Source organism: Anopheles merus, chromosome 2R, assembly GCF_017562075.2.
Source record: "Anopheles merus strain MAF chromosome 2R, AmerM5.1, whole genome shotgun sequence".
Taxonomy (NCBI): Eukaryota; Metazoa; Arthropoda; class Insecta; order Diptera; family Culicidae; genus Anopheles; species Anopheles merus.
The window spans coordinates 8,108,353-8,134,870 of NC_054082.1; the positions used below are offsets into that span (position 1 = coordinate 8,108,353).

The 26,518-nt window shown below is 47.8% G+C and overlaps 3 protein-coding genes across 9 annotated transcripts in view; 1 reads left to right on the forward strand and 2 right to left on the reverse strand.

Moving 5' to 3' along the window:
- LOC121603578 (tensin-1) overlaps window positions 1–16,106 on the reverse strand; it is a 156,024-nt gene extending 139,918 nt beyond the window's left edge. For 4 of the 7 annotated variants that reach the window (XM_041932508.1, XM_041932512.1, XM_041932509.1 and 1 more), the window contains exon 1: window positions 15,055–16,095. The gene's annotated coding sequence lies outside the window, so the exon portion shown is untranslated. Of the gene's footprint in view, window positions 1–15,054 lie in introns of all 7 variants that reach the window. The other 3 variants (XM_041932505.1, XM_041932516.1, XM_041932517.1) reach the window with 3 other exon arrangements.
- Window positions 16,107–19,349: 3,243 nt separating this feature from the next.
- Window positions 19,350–23,299, forward strand: LOC121603579 (ubiquitin conjugation factor E4 A). The gene is made up of 3 exons (XM_041932519.1): window positions 19,350–19,607; window positions 19,697–22,393; window positions 22,468–23,299. The coding sequence occupies exons 2-3, from the start codon at window positions 19,726–19,728 to the stop codon at window positions 22,917–22,919; spliced, it is 3,120 nt and encodes a 1,039-aa protein (XP_041788453.1). The 5' UTR covers window positions 19,350–19,607; window positions 19,697–19,725; the 3' UTR covers window positions 22,920–23,299.
- LOC121603581 (mitochondrial inner membrane protease subunit 1) lies at window positions 23,191–24,407 on the reverse strand. Its single transcript, XM_041932521.1, has 2 exons — window positions 24,184–24,407; window positions 23,191–24,102 (listed from the first exon to the last, which is right to left on the reverse strand). The coding sequence occupies exons 1-2, from the start codon at window positions 24,283–24,285 to the stop codon at window positions 23,431–23,433; spliced, it is 774 nt and encodes a 257-aa protein (XP_041788455.1). The 5' UTR covers window positions 24,286–24,407; the 3' UTR covers window positions 23,191–23,430.
- Window positions 24,408–26,518: the final 2,111 nt, after the last annotated feature.

Sequence of the window (26,518 nt, forward strand, 5' to 3'; positions counted from 1 at the left end):
TGGCGCGAAAATCCAATTTTCTTTGTTTGTCCCATCCGTCAAGGCAGGATGCTGCTCTTCTGCAGGCTGTCGTTGTGGAGCAAAGCCCCTACTTCCTTCCTAGAGCATGCTTATTCACCAGTTTTTGTGCGTTCTCTCACCTCTCGTTCGTTGGACACTTTACCAAGAGGGGGCATGATTTATGAAAACACTTTTCTGCCCTTCTCCCCTCTTCATATTCCCTTCATATTGTCTAGTTCGTGGAGCAATGGCGTGATATGCAGCGTTCGGTAGGTCCCCAAAAAACCGGACTGAAAAAAGTCAATGATTTATGAAAACGCGCGCACCCTAGCCAATTTGGTGGTGCCAAAAGCGATGTAATGAACCGCCAAACATACCGTGCTGTAATCTGGGACATTGCGGTGCGTAAATGAGGACGGGGCTCTCGAAGCGTCACCCAGTAACGTCACCCGGCGACTGATTGCATCTGACACCGCATGAATTTACACGCTCCACGATTCGTGACTCGTGCGCGTCGGGATCGTCTCGGGTCCCGGCAAATTCCCACCGGACGTCTTCCCAGAACGGACTCCCTCAAAACAAACACTCTCAAAACTTGCCCACGGAACTTGCCAAATCATCACCTTTTCTTCAAGAATTGAGGGGTTCCCGAATGCTTTGAGGCTTTGACAGCTCCCCTTGGCATTGGGAGACTCGAACGGTGACGAAGTGTTTTGGCTTTGGCAGTGTTATGACAGCCAATTCCGGCGGCCCTAACTACCCTCGTGTTCGTGTGGCTAAACATGATGAATAGGTGGCCGGGGGTGCCTTTGACGATTCGAATGAAAGCTAACTTACCCACTGCATTGTATATTAAGTTGCGTTTACTGCTTGCTGCTCCTAATATTTATAATCATGTTCGCACATTCAATGCCGGGATTAGAAGAGTTTAGGAAGGAAAGCATTATTGGAAGCAATCAAAACATCTTGACCACACGGCTGTTTGCCTTCGAAGAAAAGCAGTAGGAAGATCAATATTGCACTTTGAGCATTATGTTTGTGCTGTCCATTTTGCGTCCTTGCGGCATAATACCATGCTTTAGCGACGTCTTAATGGTTGCTGGCAGCTAGCAATTGTGGCCAGCAGCACGAACAGAAAGCTCGTCCCACACATATCCCACGGGGAAAATGAACGTTTCTTGTTCCGCAATAAAACTCTGCCCTTGCTGGCGATGTCCACCCACCGGAGAAAAATGTATACATTCGACCACAAACCGGACACTCGCATTCCATTATTGCGGTGGGGTTTGACATCGTAAGGATATACTGTCGGCAATATGGTAGCGTGTCTCTGTGTGTGCACTTTTATGAGCAGTTCCATTGCAGTTGGTAGTTCCTAATAAAAGTATCCGTCTAATGTTGAGCAAGTGTAGCAGTAGCAGCTGTACCTACGCAATGGGATACTGTGCAATGATCTGAGGAGTTATGCTAGCACTAAGCACGAAGCTTCATGACACTAGGACCTGCATGACAGCAGGAATTAGCTTTTATCATCCTTAGCTAGCGCACAAATACAAGTCCATAATATGAAAGACGGAGAAATATGAATTCATGAAAATGCTTGTACGGAGAACAAGCATTTTCATGAATTCTTCAAGAAGATGGACTCTTTGTGGTTGCGTGTGGAACGTTTTCAAATAACATTGAGTTGTTTCACTGTTACAAAAACTCAATAAAGCAGACACCCGTTCTCAGCGTAAGATCAATTCATCTTTGTTTTTCCTCAAACTCATACTGGGGAGTGCACTCAACGGAAGCCAGCAACGGATCGAATTACGCATCGACGCTTCTTGGCTGCTGCTGACCCGTTAACGAAAACGTCCCGAACGAAACAAGATATCAGATTAAAGGAAGAAAAGAAAACGTAAGCGCCTTCAAGTGTACTGACAATTGAATCGCCGCTTTTGACCATAGCCAAACTCCTTGAAACGTCGGATAGTGTTTGATGTTTTCCAGTGCTCGATTTCGTGGATGTTTTGCGCGACTATAACGTAAAGCAATCAAGTAGGAGCTTCTCTGGAGTGTTTGCGGATCAAAAAAGATATCGTTTCTCCATCCTCAGACACTGAAGATGTGTTTCGTTCATGTGTAATGAAACTGTTTCAAAGTTATACATTGCACCCTGTTTTCAATTACCAGTGCCCATTTTACAATACCTACAGTTTAAGACAAACAAACTACTCTCTGGTGGCATAAACTATAATTGAAGCACACTGCCACTAGTCGGTGCTAGTAGCAAAATGAATTAAAAACTTTTCTCTTTACACCACACTGCAGTACACGGCAGTGGTGGCAGCAGCACAACAGGCCGCACCCCGGGATCGCCCTTTAGAGCACCGAAACTGCTGGAAAAAGTCGTTCACCTCCCAATTTTTACACTCTCGTACCTTCCAATTTGTGCCCGCCAAGAAACGGCGCGTAAACCGTAACGAGAGTAATGGCAAATGGTGCATAACCTCTCGCTGGCGTAGAGCATCAGGGGGAAAAAACACCAAAGCAAAAGCAGTCGAAAACGGCTGGCTATGCAATGTCGCGCTCGGTGTTGTGGCGTCAGCTGGTTGCAGGGCAAAAATTGGCAAACTCAACTAGCTCATAATCCTACAGAGACAATGGAAATATCCTCCAAAGGGGGAGATGAAATTGTTTCCCGACTTCCCGATGGCGATGCTACTGCTGCGAGGTATTTGCAAAGTTTTCTTCCTGCGTGAACCGTATTCTTTTTCAAGACAACGATAGAGCAAACAGTTTTGCTGCGACTGCGACTAGTGTGAGGATGGATTGCAAGCATCCAGTGTTGGTTGGATGCATCAGTTGGTGGAATGTAACAAACGGTCATTGTACTGCATCCAGCACAAGACCAAAATGCTACTGTTGATGTGTTCATGGTACGACAAATGAAATACGTTTAATAAATAACGATACATATTTCAAAAGCATTATCCCTTTAAGCAGATCCCACAGCGTGTACCCTCACCTTCGTGTTCCCTCTAAAACCCCAAAAGAGCCCATCAATTGTGTTTTGGTAAGAAACATCCAACGAACCAAAAAGAAGCTACAAAGATCGGTTGGTGTGTCCTAAAGAAAAGCCGGACCCTTTCCCAGAATTAATCACGCACCAATCAGCCGCGTGTGTAAGCGGGATGATGCGGGAGATCAAATATCGCCTCAACGGTCCAACCCGACCCGAAGATCGTCCACCCTTCGCATCCCTTCGTTCGTGTTAACAAATTACCCCCAAAAGCCACTACACGGCCAGAACAACCGGCAAACATTGTTGTAACTCCCGGTCGATTAAACGCTGGACCCACCTCCGGCTGCCACGGCCGGGAAAGCCTCGAAAGCAAACGAGAAGATAAAATTAATTTACTGTCTTTCGACTCCAACACTCGGTTACTTGTGTTTCATCGCTTAATTTTGATTGACACAATCAGCAGAGACGCCTCCCAGCTGCGATGGGAGAAGCATCCCGCTGGGCAGTCGGACAGCCTCCGCCGTAGGGTTGCTACTGCGCTACTACGGCCCCCGGTAAGGATCTGTATCTGATCTCAAATCTAAGGCTTGTTTTGTTCGGCGCGAAGCATCCGATCGTGGTGCGGGCTGCTTAATAGTCACACTTCTCGATTTATCATACGCCTTTTAACGATTGCTCATTTCACCATCGAACGGTTGGGCATCAATGTTATGGGTTCGGTTCTTCCTGGTGAGCGTGCGTGTATGATACGCGGGAAGATGTTATGGGAGCTATTTCAAAAAAACGGTACATCCCAACGGCGTTTCCGTGCGCTGGACCGCAACTCTGTTTCGTTGTTGCACGATTTTGGAGGAAAACATAAACGCACCTTATTCGTGCATGCGGTACAGGGATCGAAAAAAAACACCTTCTTCGTTGCCGACAAGGTAAAATAATTGATAATGAACGTGCCCCAGCGGGGTGATCTTCGATGCGTTTTCCGTACCCTCCGTGACTTTTGTTCTCCCGCCCCACAGGACCTCATTCAAAAAGAGGGTGTGTACGGGTGGCTTGTTGGACAGGAATAAAACACAACACACACACACCGCGGGCCTATTATACGGGCTCATCACGAAGAAGTCATTTGTTATGGGAACAAATGTTGCGCCCATGTTGCGTCCAACTAGCTAACCCTGCCAGCCCGCGTCCTGCGGTTGCCGAACGCGCGCACGGGAAAGGTCGCGGACGGACGGATGGCATATTTGAGCCATAAAGTTCATTTTCTGTAGCACATTTTTCTTCCATCGCTTATTCGACGGTTCTTTACCCCTGTCTCGTACAAATTTTTGACGTATTTTAGGGTTTATTTCGTTATTGTTTTTGTTACTTTTACGATTGTTTGGCCTCGTATTTTTTTGGTGGTTGTTCAGGGGCATACCACAGGGAAGTCATGTCTGTCATGTCCTCTCGGTACGTTTTGCTCGTAGTATGTTATTATTGTTTCCAATTTTGTTTAAATGCTCGTTTGCAAATGCACCGTATGTTTATGGTTCCATTGTCTGTCCGGTGCATAAGAGTGACTCATTGTAATGATACCGGTCCGGCATGTTTTACTTTCATCCCAGAGGAAAGAAAGCACATCTTGCCATTAATTGTGGCCCTTTCCCTGATTGCAATAAAAGCGACTGTATCGCACCAATTCAAAGACAACAAACTTTCCACTGAACCATGCAACAAATCATAATCAAAAAGCTAGATTAAGCTTTAATGAAAGCTCACCCCGTCCAGGTCTGCCGTGCTGCCGCTCTTGGCGCTTGGCTTGCATCCGAAAGAGTATCGTACATACATAATTCCAGCCACATCGAAACACCGCTCAACAAATCACAGACAATGGCTGCTGCCCCTTCCGGTCTGCGCCATGCTACCGAGGGGTACGTAACTTTTATTTTACTACCAAAGCTTCGGCATACCGAGCAACGAGCCTCCGCCGAGTTGCAGAATCGGGCAGAAGTGGCGCATGGCTGCACTAAAGACGGTCTAGATAGGAAGGATTAATTTCCGGTGCCTGTGCACTTATTCTGCTCTCTCTCCCTCCCTCTTCTTCTATCTCATCCCTTAGATTGGACAATATTTATGCAATGGCGTTTTGTAGTTTCCCGTGCTCAAACGATACAATCGTACTAGCGACAATGGTCGGCCAGCTACTAAAAAACCATTACATTAAGCCTTTGTATCGTGAAAGAATGGGGGATAACTGTGACAAATTCGTACAAAAGAGTTTTGGTTTAATTCAAAACCACAGCCAAAATCTCGGTTAGTAGAACATTTAGCTCAAAACATTACGAAAAATTAGTTCTGGGGTTTGTTTTTGGCAGGATAATGATGAATGCTACTTTACGGGATGAGGTTTTGTTTACTGCAGGCTTAAAAAATTGGAATACTAATGGATACAAACAATACGTTAAATCAGAGCAAATGGTTTTTATCTGAACGCTCTCAAGAAGATTGTAAACGCTCACAAGGATCACCAAAAGCTGTAGCAGTAACACTTTGCTTATTTACTTTTAACGTCCTCTCATCCACTGAGTACGACAAATGCTATGTTTTCTTCTTCTTTAATTTGGACATACAATGCGCCCAAGTTATGAGTTAGAAGCAACTTTGTAATCAACACAACACTTTCAATATTAAACGTGATTATAACATTCCTTCATCCAGATGCGCCAATGCTGTACCAAACTCACGACCACCATCATCAGCATCACTTACGAGCTCAGCGATCTAATCGCTGGCCCCCCTCACCCTGTAACATCTTGTCTGACAAATTGTTTTTCCTTCCAAAATAGAAACAAACATCTACAGCACAAAAAGAAAGTGATACTGATGTTTGATATTTGATACGTTCCCCGTCTTTCCTTCAGCTCTCGACACGAGGGAACCAGCTACACACAACAAACATGTGTGCCGACGCCATCCATCGCCATCCGGAGCCGATTTTCGATTCGCACAAAGATAATCGCCGGGACCAAGGCAAGCCGGGCAACATCGAACCAAAGGACTCCTCACTCGACACCCCGACATCACCACCCTTCGACAACAACAACAACACGACTAATGACAATGTTTCAGCTTTCGACAGCTGACGAAAAGGGGCGGCAAAAATTCAAACGGCACCCAAACAATACAGGCGGCATGCGGATTGACCTTTCTCCTGCCGGGATGAAATAACAGCAGCATAACATCGGGAGCGTCGTCCAGTGCAGCATCCAAGACAACGGCCACTCGACGGGGGGAGCAGCGGTGTTGTTGTTGCGTTTCTCAATCGCTCAGCGCGGATTTCTGCGTATTTGCATACGTGTTCACGATCACGTTGATAAGAGCAGAGTGGAAAGGGTGAACAGAAGACAACAAAAAAAAAACGGCAACGACCGTGGCGAAGGATCGTGGGAGATGGCATGGGATGTTATTTGGCAGCAAATTGGATTACCCCCAGGGGTTGAGGTGGGATGAGGCGCGGCAACCCTTTGCTTCCATTTTAGGAGTTAGCAAATTAAGAAACCGTCCTCCTGCCCTGGTGCTGCTGACACGCTTCATATTGAGAAGGTGATCTTTATCTGTCTTCACCGCAAGACGCAACGAACGCTTTCGTGATCTTTTTTTTGTCGATCCTCACGTTAAGCATCTTTGGTTTCATTTCCAATCGAACTCGATCTGTAGAGAGGGGAGTGATCAAAATATGGCTAAAATAACCCTCTAGAGGGGAGAGTCAGAAAAAAACACAACTCGATTATATTTCGATGGCAAGCGCCACTGGGAACGCGTATCATGGCGTCTGCGGAACCGGAAAATTAATTCGATTCGCATTAATCGTTGTAATCGATACTTGAATGGGTGCGCACACTGTGACGGGTACGATTTGTATCGTTTTGTGTGAATGCGTATGTTTTTGTGGGGAGTTGCTTTTGGTTCCATTCATTACCACCCCGACGCAAAATAGTTGTGATTGGTTCCATTGGGGTTCGCGAGGGCGACACAAGGTTAACTAAAGCCACATGCCCTTTTGGTAGGTTAAGCCGAACAGAACCACTCACCTTCGGGACACGGCGGGGTTTTTACTCCATCGCGATGCGATCATGTGGCGCGAAAGCTGAAGGTCCCTTGTGCACCGCGTCATCCGTCTCACACCCAACCGAGCAGGTGATGTATGCTAATTTAATTGGAATTAATTTGCAAACAATTTCTCGCGACAATGACAGCGCTGTCGTGGCGGGGTTTACTTTAAATTTGGCACATTTTTGCCTTGCTAGAAAACAGCACTAAAGCTCGACTGCGGTTGGCGACAGGCAAATCCACCCTAGCGATCGAGCTTTTGTGAAGGCTCCTTTTGGGGCATTGAAAAGACAGGCCCTCGACAGGCTCATGCGATTGATCATGATGGATTGGAATCTAAATGTCTTCTCGCAGTACGAACCAAACGACACGCTTGGTTCATGCTCAATGGACACTCTTTTTTGTGTGTATATCTATGCCCCACGGTCCGTGTTCTGTCCGTGTTTTTGTCCATTTTCGATTGATCGATTGATTTGGGTGGTGGCAGAATGTAGAAACAAAAACCCAACCCCCGAAGCTTCATGCCAACAGTCCATCGGGTTGTTGTGTGTGCGGTCACGACCCAAGAACTAGGATATTTGTTCAAGCGCAAAAAAAACACGGACCTTTACCTAAGTTGCTTTCTTATTTCTTCTGGTAAACTACCCGATCACGGGTCCCTAAGCACAGCTTTTGTGTGTGTGTGTATGCGTGTTTTGGAAATTTATGCAACTCTTTTCGTGAAATAAAACAAACCTCTTCCCAAAAAAATGGAGAAAAGCAAAACTACACTAACCCCAGCCAACGGAAACTTCACGGTGTACGGCAGTAAGTGCCCCAGAAAAAAAGACCTTAACCGGAGCTCGCCTTAACACGCCAGAGCCAGAGGGAAAAAAAGTCTCGAGTGAAAATAGTGTCGCAGCCCCCCAAAAAAAACGGCTCGCCGGAGGTATCATTAACATAATTTTATTAGGTTGCACGATGGATGTCGATGCCGTTGTTGATGGGTGGAGTTGGAAGGGAGGGGGGGGGGTTGCCGAGGGAAGAGAACATGAGTAAAAAAGGGTCCAAACCCTGGCAGCCCATGCCGGGTGGGTGGGTGTGTTTTTGATGTGCGAGGTACGAGCGTGAGTTCCTATTCCCTCTTTCGTTTCTCCCACTTTGGAACACACACACACACACATTTTCTTCTTGTTTTATTTTCCCATCGAGCGTGTGTGTGTGCCGCGCGGCTGCGTTTTTTGTCGCCATTTTTATGGCTATACATTCCGCAGCGCGCGCACACACACATACTGGGCGAACGAGCCTTCCCTGGGACCGTTTGACGGCAGATGACATTTCCGTGAGTCCCAAATACGACCCAGGCTGCGAGCCATTCCCTAGGTTGATGTTCGCCTCGGCTGGGACGGTGTGTGATTTTTTGTTGGTTACCATCCACCTCCTCCAGTACCCTGCCCGTTCAGCGGATGCTCTCAATTTCTCCGCCCAATTCAAAGCGCGGCACGCCAGCGCCGAGCGCAGGAACCATTCGAGGTAATTTGAATTTCTTGAGCAATGACCGAGGAACACTGCTGATTGGCGCCCCGACCGCGAAGGTATCAACGGTGCTCAACCCGAAAGCACTGGACGGTTTTGACGTGCGGTCCAACAAAAACGCGCGCGATACGCCGTTTTCATGCGGATCATAAATTATGACCCTAATAAGCAGCAAAAGTTGGCCAAACGGGTGATTTATATGATGCCCTCCGTGCCTCACACAGCAAGCTCCGAAACGCTTATCGGAGCGAAGGGTAGTATTGTTATGAATTATTATTCAATTACGCGGACGAAACAGACCTCCAAGTGGGAGGGCCTTCTTTGGTGGACCTTGCGTTGAGATTGGAAAATAGACCCTGTTATCAAGACGGCGCATTTAATCAGTAGCAACGTTTGCCATTCTTGCCAAGAAGCCAACGATCGGTGCTTCAAACAGTCCAGTACACAAAGCACAGTTTTTTCCTGTGACATAACCTTAACTCATCTCGACCGGCAGAGGGCCACCACGGAATCCACCGAGCGACCCGCCTTTGCGACCTCCGAGAGGCCCTATGCGGTCTGGCAAAATCCATAAACTCCAAATCTTGCCGTAACTCGCTGCAGACGGAAATCGTCGCTCATCGGCAGTGCCTTCGGTAGTACAATTCGAGAACCACACGTCGCTTGATGGGAAACAATTCCCCCCGGTACCCCCATGTCATGCTGCGCCAGCTAAGAACTATTGGGCCCAAAGTACCGACTTCATAAAACAAACAGCTCCGTTACGCTTTATGGCGGCAATAAAGATCAACATATCACTTAAAAGCATGTGTTTTTACCATTTCCGTATGCATTTCAATTAGGAGTATGGGCCAAGAAGGGGCTAAACTCTAGCCAACCAGCCAACCAACCGCTGGCAGCAGGCTCGTGTGGCTTTCGTGTGACGCAAACGCAACTTTACGGGCGTATTCTTTAATTACTGCTCTTCACTAAACAACCACAACACCACCTCATGAATGAAAGCAGCGTTGTTTTGTGATCGTTTGAAAATGAAACACCTTTACGGTGGTGTTGCACTTTTTCCCTCCCGACTTTTAATCACGACGTCCTTTCCGAATGGGGTGCTTCCTCCACGTTCGGTGTTGCATTTTACCAATACGGTAATTTGAGCCTCACACTCGATCCACAACCCGTCCAGAGTAATAGTTCACATCCGGATCCATTCCACTCGACTGGTTGTTCTTTTTTTTTTCATCTGTCTCTTTTTCAAAGTCGCTCAGATATGTTGCTGAAAAAAGGGTCCGCAGTGCTTGGAAGAACCATCTGTTTCGGTTTCGTTACGGCTCGGCAACTTCCAAAACCCCGAAAGCGACGTGCATATCGACGTTGATGACTTTTACACACCACCATACGGGATCTACATTCTTCCTCATTGTGCATAAAGGGCATATACAAAGAAAAGATATATAGAGAGAGAAGGAGAGTCAGAAAGACCTACAGACCTTGATCCTTAATCCAGGGCTGTGAAGTTGTGTTAGGTTCTGTTTTTGTTTTCTTCGCTTTTGGGTCCAATTTAAACCTCGCTACGTGCGTGCGTGCAACGCAATCCAGACAGACGGGACGGGACGCATCATCCTCGGCAAGGGAAATAGAGTTGTAGCGCACGCCGATCAAATCCAAAATCCGGATGTGGCCCTTTTATTTCAAGTCCCCCTTTTATATTCTCAAGGTAAAGGTCACCCCGATGACGGCCTGGGAAGAGAGAAGAACGGCGCGAGGACGTGCTGCAGCTTGTCACCGGCGGATAAGCGTTCCGTCATTCAATTGCTTCTGCATTTGTATCCAAGTTCAGAACGATTTCATCAACCGAATCCAGCCACCATCCAGCAATCACTGCAGCCGGCATCAATCATTATTCTAATTATCTGTCCGATTCATAGACCGCCTTCGCCGTTCGTCTGATTCGTACACCGCCCGCCACACAGCTGCCAATTATTCGTTCCTCGCAGCCTGCGTGGTAATCCGGGGAGTGATGACGAATTGCAACACAAGTGTGGCGTGTGTGGCGTGCGCTGTAAATTGCACCGGGCATGGACGCACACCCGCCACCTTACGTAAGAAGTCGCGATCATGTGCAGTTGTCGGTGCTAGAGTGCTGCATGTACATGCACTACACTTGCTGCCACAAATACCAGCATCTTTACACCTCGCAAACCGAACCATACGAATGATGCTCTATCTCCACTCCACAGCTGGAAGGGTTCAGGTTTTTTTCTCACCACCACCAGCACCGATGACGGGATGAGCTCATCGATCTGGTATCTGGCACCGAGCACACATCGCCGCTGCTTCAGGGGTTTACTAATTTGCGACAAACGATTGACATCGTTATGGGTGTCGAATTGGCCTTGCCGCTCTGGTATGCGTATGTGGCCCCGTGTCGTTTGGCATCGATAACCGAGCGTTGATTGCATTTACCACAATCTGATTTCGATCCGATCAACGCCCGACGAGGGCGCCGTTACCCTCCAAACCCACCTTAAGCAGGACTTGGTGTTTCTGTGTGAGTGTGTGTGCGCGCGCGCTACCGGAAGCAGCTCAATGTCGTCTTCTGGAGGATGGTTCTTGTCCTACGGCGCAATCCGTTTTATTACGCCATTTCGTGCCAACCAAACCAAACCAAAAAAAAAAGCAAATCTAGGTCCCCATTTCCTCAGAATGAACTTGCTTTTGGGGTTTGGATTCGGACGAGCATTGAAGAAGCTAGAGAGCTGGTCCACTGGAGACTAGCTTCAAGGCTGTATCTGCGAGCATCAAGGGACCAAGGGCTAACCTTCGCGCAGCACTACCACCAACAGCTGGGTGCAGAAAAAACAGACGCACATTTTTCTGATTTATTTATAAAAATAAAACTCCGGCCGGCGGCTGGCGGAGCTGCCCCCAGGACGGGCGGGAACGGTTCCGGGTTGTGATCGAAATTTCGGGGCGCCTGCTTTCTTCGCCCGAACGCGTCATTTCACCATTGTGTGCTTTGTGGAACTATTTCTCTTTGTGCAATGTGAAAGAAATTGCTCAATTCCCGAGTGCCCCGGCAGGCAGGCAGACAGGCATAATTCTTAATGGTGTAAAATCGTTTACAGATGTCATATGGTCCATGTTTTTTTTGTTTGCTTTTTTTTCCTAATGTTTTGGAATGAAAATGAGAACTCGGCAATGAAAATACAATAGCAATTAAAATACAAGAAATACAGCCGATGTCGACATGACTGTCATCGATTGATTTAGCGTCTGGTTTTGGGGCAGTCCGTTTGGAATTTCCGCAGACCTAGAAAAACGGGCCAACCATACCGACCTTCTGCAATCGTCGATATATGACGCACTTAATTAAAAAACTTCCAAAACTGTTCCGATAGCGTAACTAGTGCTAGCGAAACTAAGGCCTGCGTTTTTAAGAACCCTCCAAGATCATCCCCGTTTGCCCCATTAATGGGTCAGCATCAGAGAGCACAAGCGTCCGGCGAACAGACCATCAATGATAACCCTACTTTATCGACAGGGCCCTTTTTTCAGCTCACATTTTCCTTCACTTTTGTGTGGCTTATGTTATGAATCAATTTATGATTGCTCGAATGTGTCTGGAACGAAAACAGATTGCCCCCACAAGGGTTCGATAGCGTCGCACGCGAATAAACTAACTATGACTAAAGCTTGATCTAATCACCAGTGTATGTGTGTGTTTGTGTGTACACAGTATGTGGTCCGTTTGATCCGAATTGCCTAAGCATACGTCACTTTTTGACGGATTTCAAACAACAAATAAGGACGATCGGTAGCCAAACAGACTTCCATTTACAAGGGTGGTAAGGTAAACAGCGAACCTCTCGACTGTTTGACCCACCCATGTTTGATACGGTTAAAGGTGACGTCATCGAGTTTTGGGGTAAACAAAACAAAACAAAAAAACACCAACATGCTAGACACAAAAGAATAACAAATTGCAAACATTACCCCCGTCGGTGGGGCATTCTCGTTAAAGGCTCTCCAAAATTCAACGCTTCTCCAGAGCTACACTGCTGATCGATGATCGGCAAGCAAACATTCAGTTGTTCCTGCAGTGCAAACAATTCGCACGCCTAGACACCGTTTTAAAGGTGGATTGGTTGCAGATTGGTTGAACAGAAATGCCATCTCGATTGACCTACGCGGTCGACCACCCTGGGGAACTCTTGGGGATTGGCTGGGGATGATGGATTAGACTTTGTGTGGTGCGACACGCGAGTGGAGATAGATTCCTGGTACTACGACGCGCACTTCTCCAAGACCTTTCAAAGCGGTCTGCCATACTCTGCTGCCGTGCTCTTGAAACTTGTTCTCGAGTCGTGCCTCGATTCTAATGCTCTGTCGGTGCCAACGTTTTCTTTCAGGTACTTCCCACCGGTCTGCACAACGCCTGGGCTGAAGTGGGAGCTTTTCGTATGCCGGCAAACACACACACACACACACACACACACACACCACACACACACACACACACACACCACACACACACACACACACACACACACACACACCACACACACACACACACACAACACACACACACACACACACACACCACACACACACACACACACAACACACACACACACACACACACACACACACACACACACACACACACACACACACACACACACACACACACACACACACACACACACACACACACACACACACACACACACCACACACACACACACACACACACACCACACACACACACACACACACACACACACACACACACACACACACACACACACACACACACACACACACACACACACACACACACACACACACACGCACTGGTTGAGGTTCTTTCTTAAGCGAACTTTGGAGTGCGGTTTGTCGCCCTCGCCTCAGGTCCCAAGGTCAGCCAGTCATCGCGTAAAAAGAATTAAAAAAAAGGCTCACCAAAAAGTTATGGCATAGAAGCCCTTCCAGTGTTGTGATTTCGATTTTCGCGTATCGATAGAAACCTGTGCAAAACATCCTGCACGGCAATGGCAATACAGCTAATGTGCGGCAAAACAACGTAGCCGTAAACCGTCGAATTAGATTACAAATCAATGTGGCGTTATGAGTGCGCAGAAGGAGCTTTTACAGCCGGAGATTCCTTGTCGTGTGCGTCCAAAGATTCAGGACGACAGCCGGAGTTCAACTCCTAACGTGAAAACCAAACCACACCAAAACCAATCCTCACGGGAACACGTGCAAGTGGAAAAAAGAAGTCTTAGCTCGCAAGCAAAAAAAAAAACAAAACAAAACAAATCCTCTAAATGACGGGCGAGATGTCAGTGGGTGCTTGTGGCCGGGTTATTACTGGAATAGAACCAGAAACACCGATCGAGAATGCATCCGAGCGGGATGGCGGGAAACGAACCCGACCCTGACCGTGCAAGGCACAAGTACGAACGGAGGATAATAGAAACCGAATAGAGACCATTGAGCGAAGGTCCACTTCCCATATGGGATTTTGGGCTTCATCTCGGCAATAAGCCGCCACGGGACATGTGTTGTTTGCCGTACGTCGCTTCTGAACCCATTCTCCCACACATACACGCACATGTGCTCTCACACACAAACGAACGGTGTGTGATGTGTGTGGAGGGCAATGGAAGCTTTGATGTGACGCGGGCTTGACTCTGGTCGATCCGTTCTGTGATTTCTGTTCTTCAGTTCGCCCCGGTTAAAAGGGGTAAAAGGTATAAAAAAGAAACGCAACTGCTACACACCGCGATGTATCTAACGCCAAGAACGGGAAGAGGTTGCGGGGACCTAAGTCTACCGAAACCGTGGTTGTAGGAGTCGTAAGGAATGGGGAAAATAATAACAAAAAAACACAGAAGAGAATGAAACGAAACCAAAAACCCGGATATAGAAAAGCTTTCTTTTTCATTGTGTGCGCAACAAGGGCCCCGATTTGGTACGTGGATGTTCAATTCTTGATCTATAATGCTTCAAAAGAATGCTGTCTTTGAAAAAAAAACTACTTGTGGCACTTGTTTTTTCAATCGTTCAAAAAGTCACCACTAGAGTCACAACATTACATTGTCATCGCTTAGGAATCGAAACTAATAATCAGTTGGCGCTTCCGTTGGATGAATCATGTGAACACCCAAAACCAACAAGGGATGGCAAATACTCCTCATTAAACTGCCAATTCTGGTTTGATTAGGAGGAGAGCAAAAACAAATGTACACCACTATCAGCTGAACTTTAACGATCAGTGTAGCTGATAAGCGTCCAAGGGATGCCAGGAATGTCCAACGGGTTAACGTATTGCTATCGCTTTTCTAATGGTTTGATTTTATTATTAGAACCAGCATCGAATGCTAACCCTACCAAACGGGAATGCAAAACATGTTGTTTCGTTATCAAAAAACATGAAAACTTACCTTCTTATTTTTTTTAATCGCTAAGATGATCGATCGTTGTCGCTGCTCCGCATTCCTGTGTCGCGTATAATCCGTTCATTCGTTCGCAAACACCGATGTAGTTAGTACACAAACACAAGCACTTTGTAAAGATGAGTAGATTTAATCATAATTCGTTTCGCTTCTTACACAAGCTGGAGATGATGATTGGTTGAGTTAAATTGAAGCACACCGAAAACCTTTCAAACCTGCTCAAAAGAAGCTTACGCAAATAAGAGACAAACAACACACATACACACGTGCACATTGAACATTCACTTTTGAAACCATGCATGAACATTACACTAATTAAAGTAAAGCACTGTCACGATGGCAGTAATGATTTGTTTTGTGGAAAAACCAACCCCTCCCCCTCCCCGTGCTGCTCTCCCCCTTCATCCGGCCACCATGAATCAACACAATCGAATCGAAGCAACCGAAAGCGTTCCGCTGCCGGAGGCGCGCTCACTCCCCCCGCCCGGCGTTGGCCATTAAATGGAGACTGATTTTCCGCACAAGACGGAGATGCGTTGTGTGATCTCTGAAGGACGTTACCGAAAATTTAAAATTTACAACACTTTACCGGTCTTTTTGTCTCCTTTCAAAATGCGCACACGCATTGGTTTGGTCGCGACCTTGACGGTTTACCGGTCTACGGATGAGCATAAAGTATCGACAGGGGCTCGAAAGCGCACAATAACAAACAGGGCCGAACACAGCACAAAAAAAAGAAATACAATTTTCGATCGTATATGTTTGCACTCCGTTCACCGATTTTTCCTAATGGGAAAAGCACACGGACGCGATGTTGTTAGCTTCAAACATGTGATCTTATGACGTATCGGCACGCAAAAGGAGCAATACGCAACCCACACAGAGCGTTTCGTGGGAATGTATCGGGAAAATTGGGATCCGAACCGGGCCGGTAGATTGAACATAAACACGGCAAAGTACGTACGCGAGCTTTCGGAGAGTATTGCCGTGAGCGAAACTGACGTTCACCCGCCCATACTTGCTTCAACGACGGATGGTCGCATACTGAAAACACGAACGCTACGAACACAACACAGTGTGCGCGTTGTGAAGCTGGCGCGCGTACAGTTTGTGGCATAAAAATAGATACGCTGTGGGTTTTTGAAATCGCTAAGAAACAACCTAAATTATTATTTTTTCAAAATAGTTTATAAATCAACAGTTGAATTTAAACAAATTCTACAGTTTATCAAGTATAGCACCAATTATGGTTTTTTTTTTTTCTAAAATTGTTATCTTTTTTATATTGTGAAACGATAGCATAGCCAGGGAAAAACTATAAGACACAATCGGCCCCAGCACAATTTTTCGACATAAAAAATTCGATCGATCCGGCTGTCATTTTGGTGTCATTTGACATTTATTTCACCGTCAAGGTGTTCATTTTACTGGTCTTTTTGAAAACTGGTATACCATGACACTCACGAGCAAAATGAACTATGCTACAAAAATTCGATCGTTCCGCTTTGTATGGGGATAAATCCGCGACGCATTGAGCTGCGGAAATTATCGAATATCAGAAAAATGCCACAAATCAAGGTTGATGTTTTTGAAAAACGTTATGTAAAAGCAAGTTGGTAAATGTTTTGGTTCTTTTTCAATATTTTGGGTGATTAAAAATTATTTATTAATTATTTAAAAAAAATTGTTTACCTCGGGGGCCAAGTTCATGAAGGGGTATAAAAGAAATAGTTATACTGTCAGTTTTAACGTAAGCGCCTATCGAATTTTTTCGATCGAAAAATTGTGCTGAGGCCGAATGTGATCATTTGAAATCCCGACCATACTGATAAGGCCAGTTAGAATGACTATGACCAACGTCATTTGCCAGATGAAGGAAGATGGAAAACTGTTATCTGTCTTCTATTCAACCTGGCGCTAAAAAGGGTAATCTGGGACGCTAGTGTGGAGACTTCGGGAACCATCTCCCATCCCAAGCGCCACAGATTAAGCTTAAACGACTGGAAAATTGAATATCCATAGAAAAAAAATGAAAGCTCCACAGCTTCATTGGTTTGATCAATAGATGGCGTATTACAACTCATCATTATATTGCTATCCTTTTCTTGCAATGTGTTTCGACAAGTTGCATTTTATTATGAGCTATATAGCCTTCTAACTTTTTGAGCAAAAATCTATATGAATGGTACAAAATCTATACCACACGGTCAGATACGTGGGTATCAACACCAACGACCATTACTCAAATCTCACTTGTTTCAGTACTGGTGGTTTCCGTTGGAGTTTAGTATTTAAACAATTGTATCGCCGTTCTAGTTCTAGCGATGCATAACTTCAATGCGAAACCATACAACAGTACAGAGGAAATGAGAAAGCTCTCCTCCAAGCGATGAAGCTCAACTGGTTGGGGTATCCCACCAACAGAGAGCGCCACCAGCTTTTTTGCTATTTTTAGAATGAATGAGTCGTTTGCCGTCTGCTAAACGAAGTCTTTCTATATTCCGTTTAGGTAGAGAACTTGAGTCGTTTAGAAGCCGTTTAGTGGTCGTTTAGTGGATTTGTGGCACTTGGGATATGTCAACCCAGATCCTGGCATACGCTGATGAAATAGACATCATTGGTCTACCAAAGGATAAAGCAAGCGGCAGAGATCCTCAGATCACAAACGATGGTAAACGAGTCAAAGACCAACATGATGGTGGCAACATCAGCGCCCCTAGCAACAATAAATCGCAACGTTACGTAGGCATGACGTACAGATAGGTGAACGCACTTTTGAAGTCCTCCAAGAACCCACGTATCTTGGGTGAAGGATTGTTCTTTTAAGATGAACATTTTGATGGTCCCGTAATTTTCAATACATTTTCTGTCTCTTTTAGATGAATGTCTCCCTATGGCCAATATTATCCCTGCTGCATATGCTATTTGGCACCCGAAATGCTCTAAGATGAATTTTCGGGAGACAGTTCACAAAAATATTGGTAAAAGGATACCATATTTTTTCCGGTGGTTTCTTGAATACTTCATAGCAACACTTTCATTACTTTTCCTCAACATGAATTTCTCTTTAAGCTGACAATACGAGATTCAAATATTCATCTTAGGCCGCAAATACTCGAATGACATTTCATTGCTATGCGGATTCACATCCAAGTTATACGTGTTTGGATTCGGTCACGGTGAAAGCGCATCGTGTATTTGCGGCATTAGTGATAATTCGATGTACGAGCTTGCTAGTTGGAATGTTTATCCATTAAAAAAAAAGAGTTGGGACAATTTTCTCAACATTTCATGCCATTTTAGTGATTTCTTCAAAACTTTCCTTACAAAACGTTTTCTTTGAAGAACTGTCAGCCAACTTTTGAGCGTTCAATTAAAAAGCATGGCAACTAAAACGACTTATTTTATTAAACCACTGATTTTTTTAAACTGAATGCATAAATTCATTCATTCGCATGAACTCTCCATCGCAACACGAGCTGTTGCTTCTTTCTCGCACGCAGTTGACAACCCAAGCTCCCGACCACGCTGGTTTTCGCTGGTCTTTTCGGGGATAATTCGTTAACGAATTATCCCCGAAAAGACCAACGAAATACAGATCATTTTCGGGGATAGTGAACACACGTGAAAGATGAACCCATGCAAAAAAGAGCTAAAAATAGAAATGAACATTCGGATTCACTCCCTCCACTCATGATCATGCTTCATCCTTGATGCTACCAACCACATCGCTAGTTCTACTTCGAATCACTTTGCCAGTTGCGCCACCATATTATTATTCATTATCGTGCTATTTACTGGTTTGTTTGTATGAAGGGGTACTGATACTAAAAGAATTAAAAGAAATAAATAAAACAATAAAAATAACAGATTAACTATTAAACACGCATTTCTAACAATGAGTAAATGGGTTTGAAGTTATTGGAGCTGGATGTTTTAAAAATTAAATAAAACTTTAAATCATAAAAAAAAAACAAAAAAATGGAATTGAACTCAGGTCGACCATGGTACAAACATTACACCATTAACATTTGACCATAACTAGTTCATGAACATGAATTGTTATCTATCACTTTTAAACCCTTCAAATATAGTACAATGAACAAAGAGATGTGTAAAAGTTCATCGATGCGTGTGAGAGAGTAGGGCTGATGAATAGAAAGAGATGGCATGAGTTTGTGTTCATTATCCCCGAAAAATTTCGCTTGGGAACTGTCAAGCTAATTGTGTCAAATTCGGCCATGAGCCAACCCGACTCCCAACACATCTCGGTTGATGTTTAGTAATCTGACAGCTGGCACGGGGTGGGAGGAGAAAAATACGAGAAAAATTACAACTCATTCGTCTGCTCGGAGTCGTGAAAGTCATGAATGAAAACAAAACCATCGGACGAAAATGTGCACAGTGCTGTAATATCTAAACCAAATCTCTCTTTCCCGCCGCAACGCATTCCACGTAGAGCAGACGCAGTGCAGTGTCTCATTCTTCCAACCAAATTATTCCAATTACGGTATATCGCTTTGTGTTGTGCTGCAGTTAGGGTGAGTGTGCTGTGGAAACGGGAGAGGCACGGGATTGTTCTATGCGTTCGAATTGATTGTATCGTTTTGTTCCCCTCGCTTCCCCTCAGTGAGCTAGAAAAAGAAAGCTGCACATCGAATGGCGGAAAGCATGGATACATCACACAAACCGAACCCGCTGGAGCAGAAGACCAATGCGCACATCGAGAAAATCTTCCTGATCACGCTGAACAAGAATCCGCAGAAAAACAAACAGTTCGTGTACGTGGAGGACGTGGCGCAAGGTGTCGACAGTGGGCTGCTCGATCTGGACGTGCTGGAGCAGGCCCTGTTCGAGCGGCTGATGCTGCCCAACCCGTCCGAGTATCTGATACCGAACAACATCACCACCTCCGACACGCCCCAGATTGCGGAAACGAAGGCCATCCTCTATCTGTACGGATGTTTCGAGCGCAATGAGAAACCGGTCGAACCGAACGACAGTGTCGCGCTGGACAACCAGCGCAAGATGAAGGCGCTAATACTGCGCAACGTGTGCACCTCGCTGAAGCAGCCGGAGCTGTACGAGGGCCAGAACCTGTCGAACCAGCTGCTGGACATTTTCAAGCAGTGCAGCACGGACGACTACGCGGTAGCGGGCCGGTTCGTGTCGGAAGCGGTGAACGAAATATTCACCGACACGGAAACAGAATCCGAGGGGTTCGCAATCATTCGCGGCATTTTCGGGCCCATTTTTGTGGTCGTCATGAAGGCGCTGCGGGCGGCCTCGCTAATCACCATCGAGTGCTGGGTGATGCCGTTCCTGCAGGTGTTCCCGAGCGACAAAAACAACCCCCGGCTGGCGCTCATCTTTCTCGGCTACACGACCCCGCCGCCCGACTCGGACGGTATCAAATATTCCGACTCGCTGCTCGGCCAGCTGCTGTCGCTCTCGATAATGCCGCGTAACCACAACGGGCCGTACGAATATTACGAGAATCCGCTCACCACGAACCGGTCGGCGGTGGACAGTCTGTCGTCGAACCTGTGGAACTACACCAAGCGGCATCTGGCGAGAATGCACGCGTTCGTGAAAAGCTTCCTGCTGCTCGGCGGCACCGTGCGCAGCAAGATGCTCGACTGGATCGGCCGGTGCCTGCATGCGAACGTGCCGCGCGGCCAGATCTGGAACACGCACCACGGCATGGGCATGTTCGGCAATCAGACCACTTCGCCCGACGCGTTCAGCATCAATCTGGCCGGGGTGCTGTTGCGCCTGTGTCAGCCGCTGCTGAAACCGCAGCTGAAGGTGCTGATCGTGGACCCGACGTACTGTGCGGTGAAGGAGGCGGACAAGGAAACCAAAGCCGTACACATGCTCGACGCGGAGAAGGAAACGTGTCTGCTGCCGCTGGAGGACGACAAGGAGCAGCGGCTCGAGGCGGACCGGTACAACTTCGTCACGGAGTGCTTCTTCATGACGCACAAAGCGATCGATCTCGGGTACCGCGTGTGCATCGAGAAGTTTTTCCGCATGAACCGCGAGCTGCACCGGCTGCAGACGATGTACTACGAGATGATGTCACAGAACGGTGCGGACGTACCGAGCGATCTGATGCAGATGGTGTCCTCGCAGATGCAGCAGTTCCTCTGCCTGCAGAACGTGCTGCTCGAGCCGGAAACGGACGAACTGCTGCTGCAGTTCTACGAAGCATCCGCCATCTGGCTGACGCAGCTGAGCGCGCGCGAAGCGTCCCAGATCGACACGCTCGAGCCGGCGAAAGGGTTCTCGCCCCAGACGCAGCAGCCCGTCAATCTGCCCCTGGCCGGGGTGGCCGTGTCGCGCGTGCTGAAGTGCATTCCCGAGTACATCATCGAGAACATCGTGGGGTACTTGCAGTTTTCGCGCCACTTCGACAGCCGCTCGCTGCGCGTCGACGTGGACGCGCAGCGATCGATCTTCACGATGATACTGATCTTCATGGGCAGCTCGGAGCGCATCCGCAATCCGCATCTGCGCGCCCGGCTGGCCGAGGGCCTGGAGAGCCTGCTGCCGAAGGAGTCCGAGCCGGCCGGGTTCAGTCTGAGCGCCACGCTGTTCACCAACCATCCGCACCGGCTGGAAATCATTCCGAACCTGTTGCGCGTGTTCGTCAGCATCGAGATGACGGGCCAGAGCGTACAGTTCGAGCAGAAGTTTAACTACCGCCGGCCGATGTACGCCATCATGGACTACCTGTGGAAGATCGACGAGCAGAAGGAGTGCTTCCGGGCGCTGGAGCGGCAAGCGATCGAAAACATCGAGGCGGAAGATCCGCCCATCTTTCTGCGCTTCATCAACCTGCTCATCAACGATGCGATCTTTCTGCTGGACGAGTCGCTGAGCAATCTGCAGCAGATCCGCCAGATGCAGGGCGCCCAGGACGCGGGGGAATGGGAATCGCTGGCCCAGACCGAGCGGCAGCAGAACGTGGCCAACCTGCGCAATCTGGGCATGCTGGCCCGGTTCGACAACATTCTCGGCCGCGACACGATCAACATACTGCAGCTGCTCACGTCCGAGACGAAGTCGATCTTTTGCCATTCGTCGATGGTCGATCGGGTGGCGGCCATGCTGAACTATTTCCTCCTAAACTTGACCGGCCCGAAGAAGGGCAACTTTAAGGTGAAGGATAAGCGCGAGTTCGAGTTCGATCCGGCCCGCACGGTGCTGGAAATCTGTCGAATCTACGTGAATCTGTGCGAGTGCGATGCGTTCTGTTTGGCCGTGTCGCAGGACGGTCGCAGCTACAGCCCGCAGCTGTTCGAGTACGCGGAGCAGGTGCTGAGTAAGTGGAAACCAATTGCCTGGACGTCTTTTTGTGTTTTGCAAAGTATAGCCTTTGTCTTTTTGCCATTCTAGCCCGCATCGGTGGCGGCCAGCTGATTGGGGAGATGCAAGAGTTCGCCCAGAAGGTGCAGCGCATCGAGAAGCAGCAAAAGATAGACGAGGAAGCGCTGATCGATCCGCCGGACGAGTTCCTCGATCCGATCATGTCCTCGCTCATGGCCGATCCCGTCATACTGCCCAGCTCGCGCATCACCGTCGACCGGTCGACGATTGCGCGCCATCTCCTGTCCGACCAGTCGGACCCGTTCAACCGGTCGCCCCTGACGATGGAGCAGGTGAAGCGAAACGATGAGCTGAAGGCCAAAATAGACGCTTGGGTGCGGGAGAAGCGTGCCAGTCATGCCGCCACGTTAGCTGCCGCAGCTGCTGCGACAAAGGGCGGTGAAAGCAGCGAACAGCCGACCACACCCGTAACACCGACGGCCGTCGCAATGGACGCAGACGAAACGGTCGAGAACCAGTAGTAATAGACACACGAGAAGTAGCGCAATGTTCTTTCCCTCCTCACTACTAGCCAATTTGCTGCTCCCGGTCGTCCCCCTTCCCCCCCCCCCATGTACTCCCCACTCCACACTGCAGTGTCTCGGCCCGATTGGAAGCGTGGACGTGTGCTGCGTTTTGGTTTTATATTCAAATTTAAGGTAGAGTTTATACACATGCGTTTGTGTTTGTTTTAGTTTTTATGAACTCTAAACACTCTAGATTACTCTGTGTGCGTGTTCGAGGGTCGGGGAATCTTTATCGTATAATTCAAATGGCACATCATCCCTCACAGGAACCCCCCTTCCTCCCACTTTTTAGCCTCTTAGTATGGAATACAATAAAGAAAAAAAAGCGAAACGGATGTAAATGGGTTTCTTTTTTTCTCTCTCGATATTTTACTAACTTAACATTTAATCTAATATCTCATTGCAGAACAACACGGGCGTCACGGGCTATCACTGGGTTAGCTTTGTAGCGCTCTCTCTCTCTCCCTCAAATAAACAGCTTAAACTCGCTCAAAGGCCACAGACGGCAGACGGCTCGGCTCTTTACCAGCCCAATCGGCACTGGGCCGTAGTTGCGCGAGTCGGAACTATTCTGCACATTGTCGCCCTCGATCCACAAGTGTCCCCGCGGCACAATAACAATGCTCGTTCTCGGTTCCGGATGGCTGTCCTCCTCTGGCAGTACATCCAACCCCCGTCCCTCATCGCTCATCGCAACGCGTCCTGTACCGTCCTGCTGCTGCTGCTGCTGCTGCTGCTGCTGCTGCTGCTGCTGCTTCGCTTGCGCTTCCTCCACCGAGTGGCTCACGTAGTCAACCTTTTCCCGCAGCTTGACCATCGCCTCGTAGTGCTGTTGCGCTTTCGCCCTCGGCAGGTGTCCATCTGCGTCCAGCTCCAGCTCGCTGCCACTGTCGTTCGCAAGCACCGAGGTGTAGATGGTGTACGTGTTCGAGAGCGGGTTCAGGTTGAACGATGCCCGTGTCATGATCCGATCGCCCGGCATACCGATGATGCGCTTGCACACGTGCTGCACCGGTTTGGTGGGACTTTTGGTGATGATAATATCGCCTCGCTGCAGTTTGGCAAGGCGTGGGGTAATGCGGTCAGTTATCAGCACGTTGTTCGTCATCAGGGTCGGTTCCATCGAGGGGCCAACGCACTGCGGAGAGGGAAGACAGGTTGTGCAGGATTGTTGGACGATTATGTAAAGGAGACGGCGGCAGCGGAACAGATTACTTACCACAACGAAATCGCCGAGGTACTCGAAGGTGCAGTGGGTAATGCAGCCATACTGCACGATGTATCCACAGATGCCGAGTGCTTTCGAAAGAATTTTATACATTTAAACGGGTGGCGTGTGTGTATGGTTTATGCTTCAAGCGTAAAACTAGTTTCGTGGACTATTTTCTGTTCGTTCCCGGGGGCGATTTGTTTACAAAATCGAACAATAACAAAGACAGCTGAGAAAATGTCATCGAGCCCGTACAACATGGCGAGGGTTTTTGACGTTCAAGTATCGCTGCATCTCGCTCATTTTCTTTATCCTTCTTTATCGCCTCAATATTTCTTTAGCAGCTTTATTTTTGGTGCCCAAATAGAATTCTCCAAAACCCTCGCTCGAAACGTCAAAAACCGTCACAACTACTTACAAAAAGCATCACCAGCGAGGGAAAATCACCTCGATTTAGAGCGTTAGCGAGCTCACGTTTTTGCCCTGCGGGAGGTAACGCTGGTGTTCGCAGTCCACTGCCCGCTGCGCAAATTCGAGCAGTTTCCAGCGCAGAAAATGTACCAAAATCTGCGCTGGCCAGCGCAGATTTTGGCTCGTCTCACGCGCTGGACTTCAGCGATTCCTGCGCTGGGTCGCGCAATTCGGGCAGTTCGGGCAGTTCGGGCGGCGGCGGAGCAAAAAAATAAAAACGGTCAAAAAATTTAAAAAAAAATATTGGCGCCCATTTTTTCGTCCGCTTCTTCCTCTCCTCTCCCTCCTTCACCCTGGCTTGCCTTACTTGAGAGCTTCAGCCCGTGCCTTCCGCCGCCAGCTGATTGGGTGTTGTGGTGTATGCGTTGATACTTATATGTGCATTGAGGTTGTGTATTGTTATTGGTGGGTGTTAGCATTTATTTAATTTGTGTGTGACCTTGAGACGCCGTGGGAGAAGCTGGATTGGGATTTAAAGTGTTATCGGTGTATTGATGGATTATTTTATTTCGTGCCGCTGCTGATGAGACCATTCGATGCCCCTGCCAATTGAGGGTGAAGAAGCCTATTTAAAACAAGCGTAGGAGAACGTCTAACACTAATCTAATATTTTTTTATTTGAGCATGTTTGATGCTTCAACGACCTTCTATGCATCATGTAGCACAGTGTATAGTGGTAATAATTTTTTTTTTATTTGCCGAAATCTGTCTCCAGTTTTTGGGTCTCGACACACACACACACGCACACAGCGCGGGGAAAGTGACCGTTCACTCTATCATGCCGCGATCCCCCACCCCGCCCGGCGCTTTGGATGAGGATGCGATACAAGAAAGCTGAACCAGCCGTTCTACCGATAGGGTAGCCGTAATCGATCATGCGGGGAGGGGGGGGGTGGTCTGTTGGGGGGAAGGGGGGGGAGTGCGTGCTTGCGTTCGCGCTTTCGTGGGTGCGTGCTTGCGTTTGCGCTTTCGCGGGTGCCTGCCCGCGTACACGCGTACGTGCATGTGTGCGTGTATGTTTTTGTGTGTGTGTGCGTGCGTGTGGAAACCCCAAAACTATTTGATTCTGATGCGTACATTTTCATCCGCTGCGGCTACAAAGTCCATGCATTTTCGATTTCGCTACCTGAGAGACAACACAACTATCGGATTGGCACCACGATCTTTGCGATCGGTTCTGCTGTTGGGGGTGTTAAAAAGGCACACGATCGAAGCAAACGTGCGTGTGATATGTAGCAAATTTCTTTCGCGCATATGGTGCTGCACCTACCCGTCCAGAATCTGGCGGCTTGTTGGTTTGGAGAAGTTATCATGACGCCGATTGACCGGCATTGCCTTGGAATGGGTTCGGATCGGTAGGTTCATGTTTTAGTCGAGTGAATTCCGTGCATTTGTCGCGCCACAGCGGTAGACCCGGCAGCACCAAAGTCAAAACAAAAACCTTCCCCGAGTGTGGACTGCTATGCTAAGTTCTTCTTCTTCTTCTTCTTCTTATTATTATTATTGGCGTAATGGCCTACGCGATCATGCCGGCCTTTTCAGGACTTGAGTACCGCGTAGCCGGATAGTCACCCCTTGCTACGGCGGACGGTTCATACGCGGTTAGAACCCACGACGGGCATGCAGATGTGCGGAATGATGGCGGTGCCGCGGGACCGCTCCTATCCAGCGTGCAACTTGCATACTGCCACACTGTCTCCTGTTCGATGCATACGCTGCAGGCAGGGGGAAGGATGCACCTCCACGATAAAAAAAACACGGCCATGAACCAGCGGTAGACCTAACGATAGGCGGACTAGGCGGTCGCCGAATATCGCTAGTCTGTAGTATGCCGTATGTCTACAAGTGGACAGAGTATTAGCGACAAGGGCCC

Excerpts from the sequence above, each read along its gene's own strand:
- LOC121603579 (XM_041932519.1), top strand. The coding sequence starts at position 19,726 with ATGGCGGAAAGCATGGATACATCACACAAACCGAACCCGCTGGAGCAG. Across the intron at positions 22,394-22,467 it reads GTACGCGGAGCAGGTGCTGA|CCCGCATCGGTGGCGGCCAG; the intron begins GTAAGTGGAAAC and ends TTGCCATTCTAG.
- LOC121603581 (XM_041932521.1), bottom strand. The coding sequence starts at position 24,285 with ATGTATAAAATTCTTTCGAAAGCACTCGGCATCTGTGGATACATCGTG. Across the intron at positions 24,103-24,183 it reads ACCTCGGCGATTTCGTTGTG|TGCGTTGGCCCCTCGATGGA; the intron begins GTAAGTAATCTG and ends CCCTCTCCGCAG.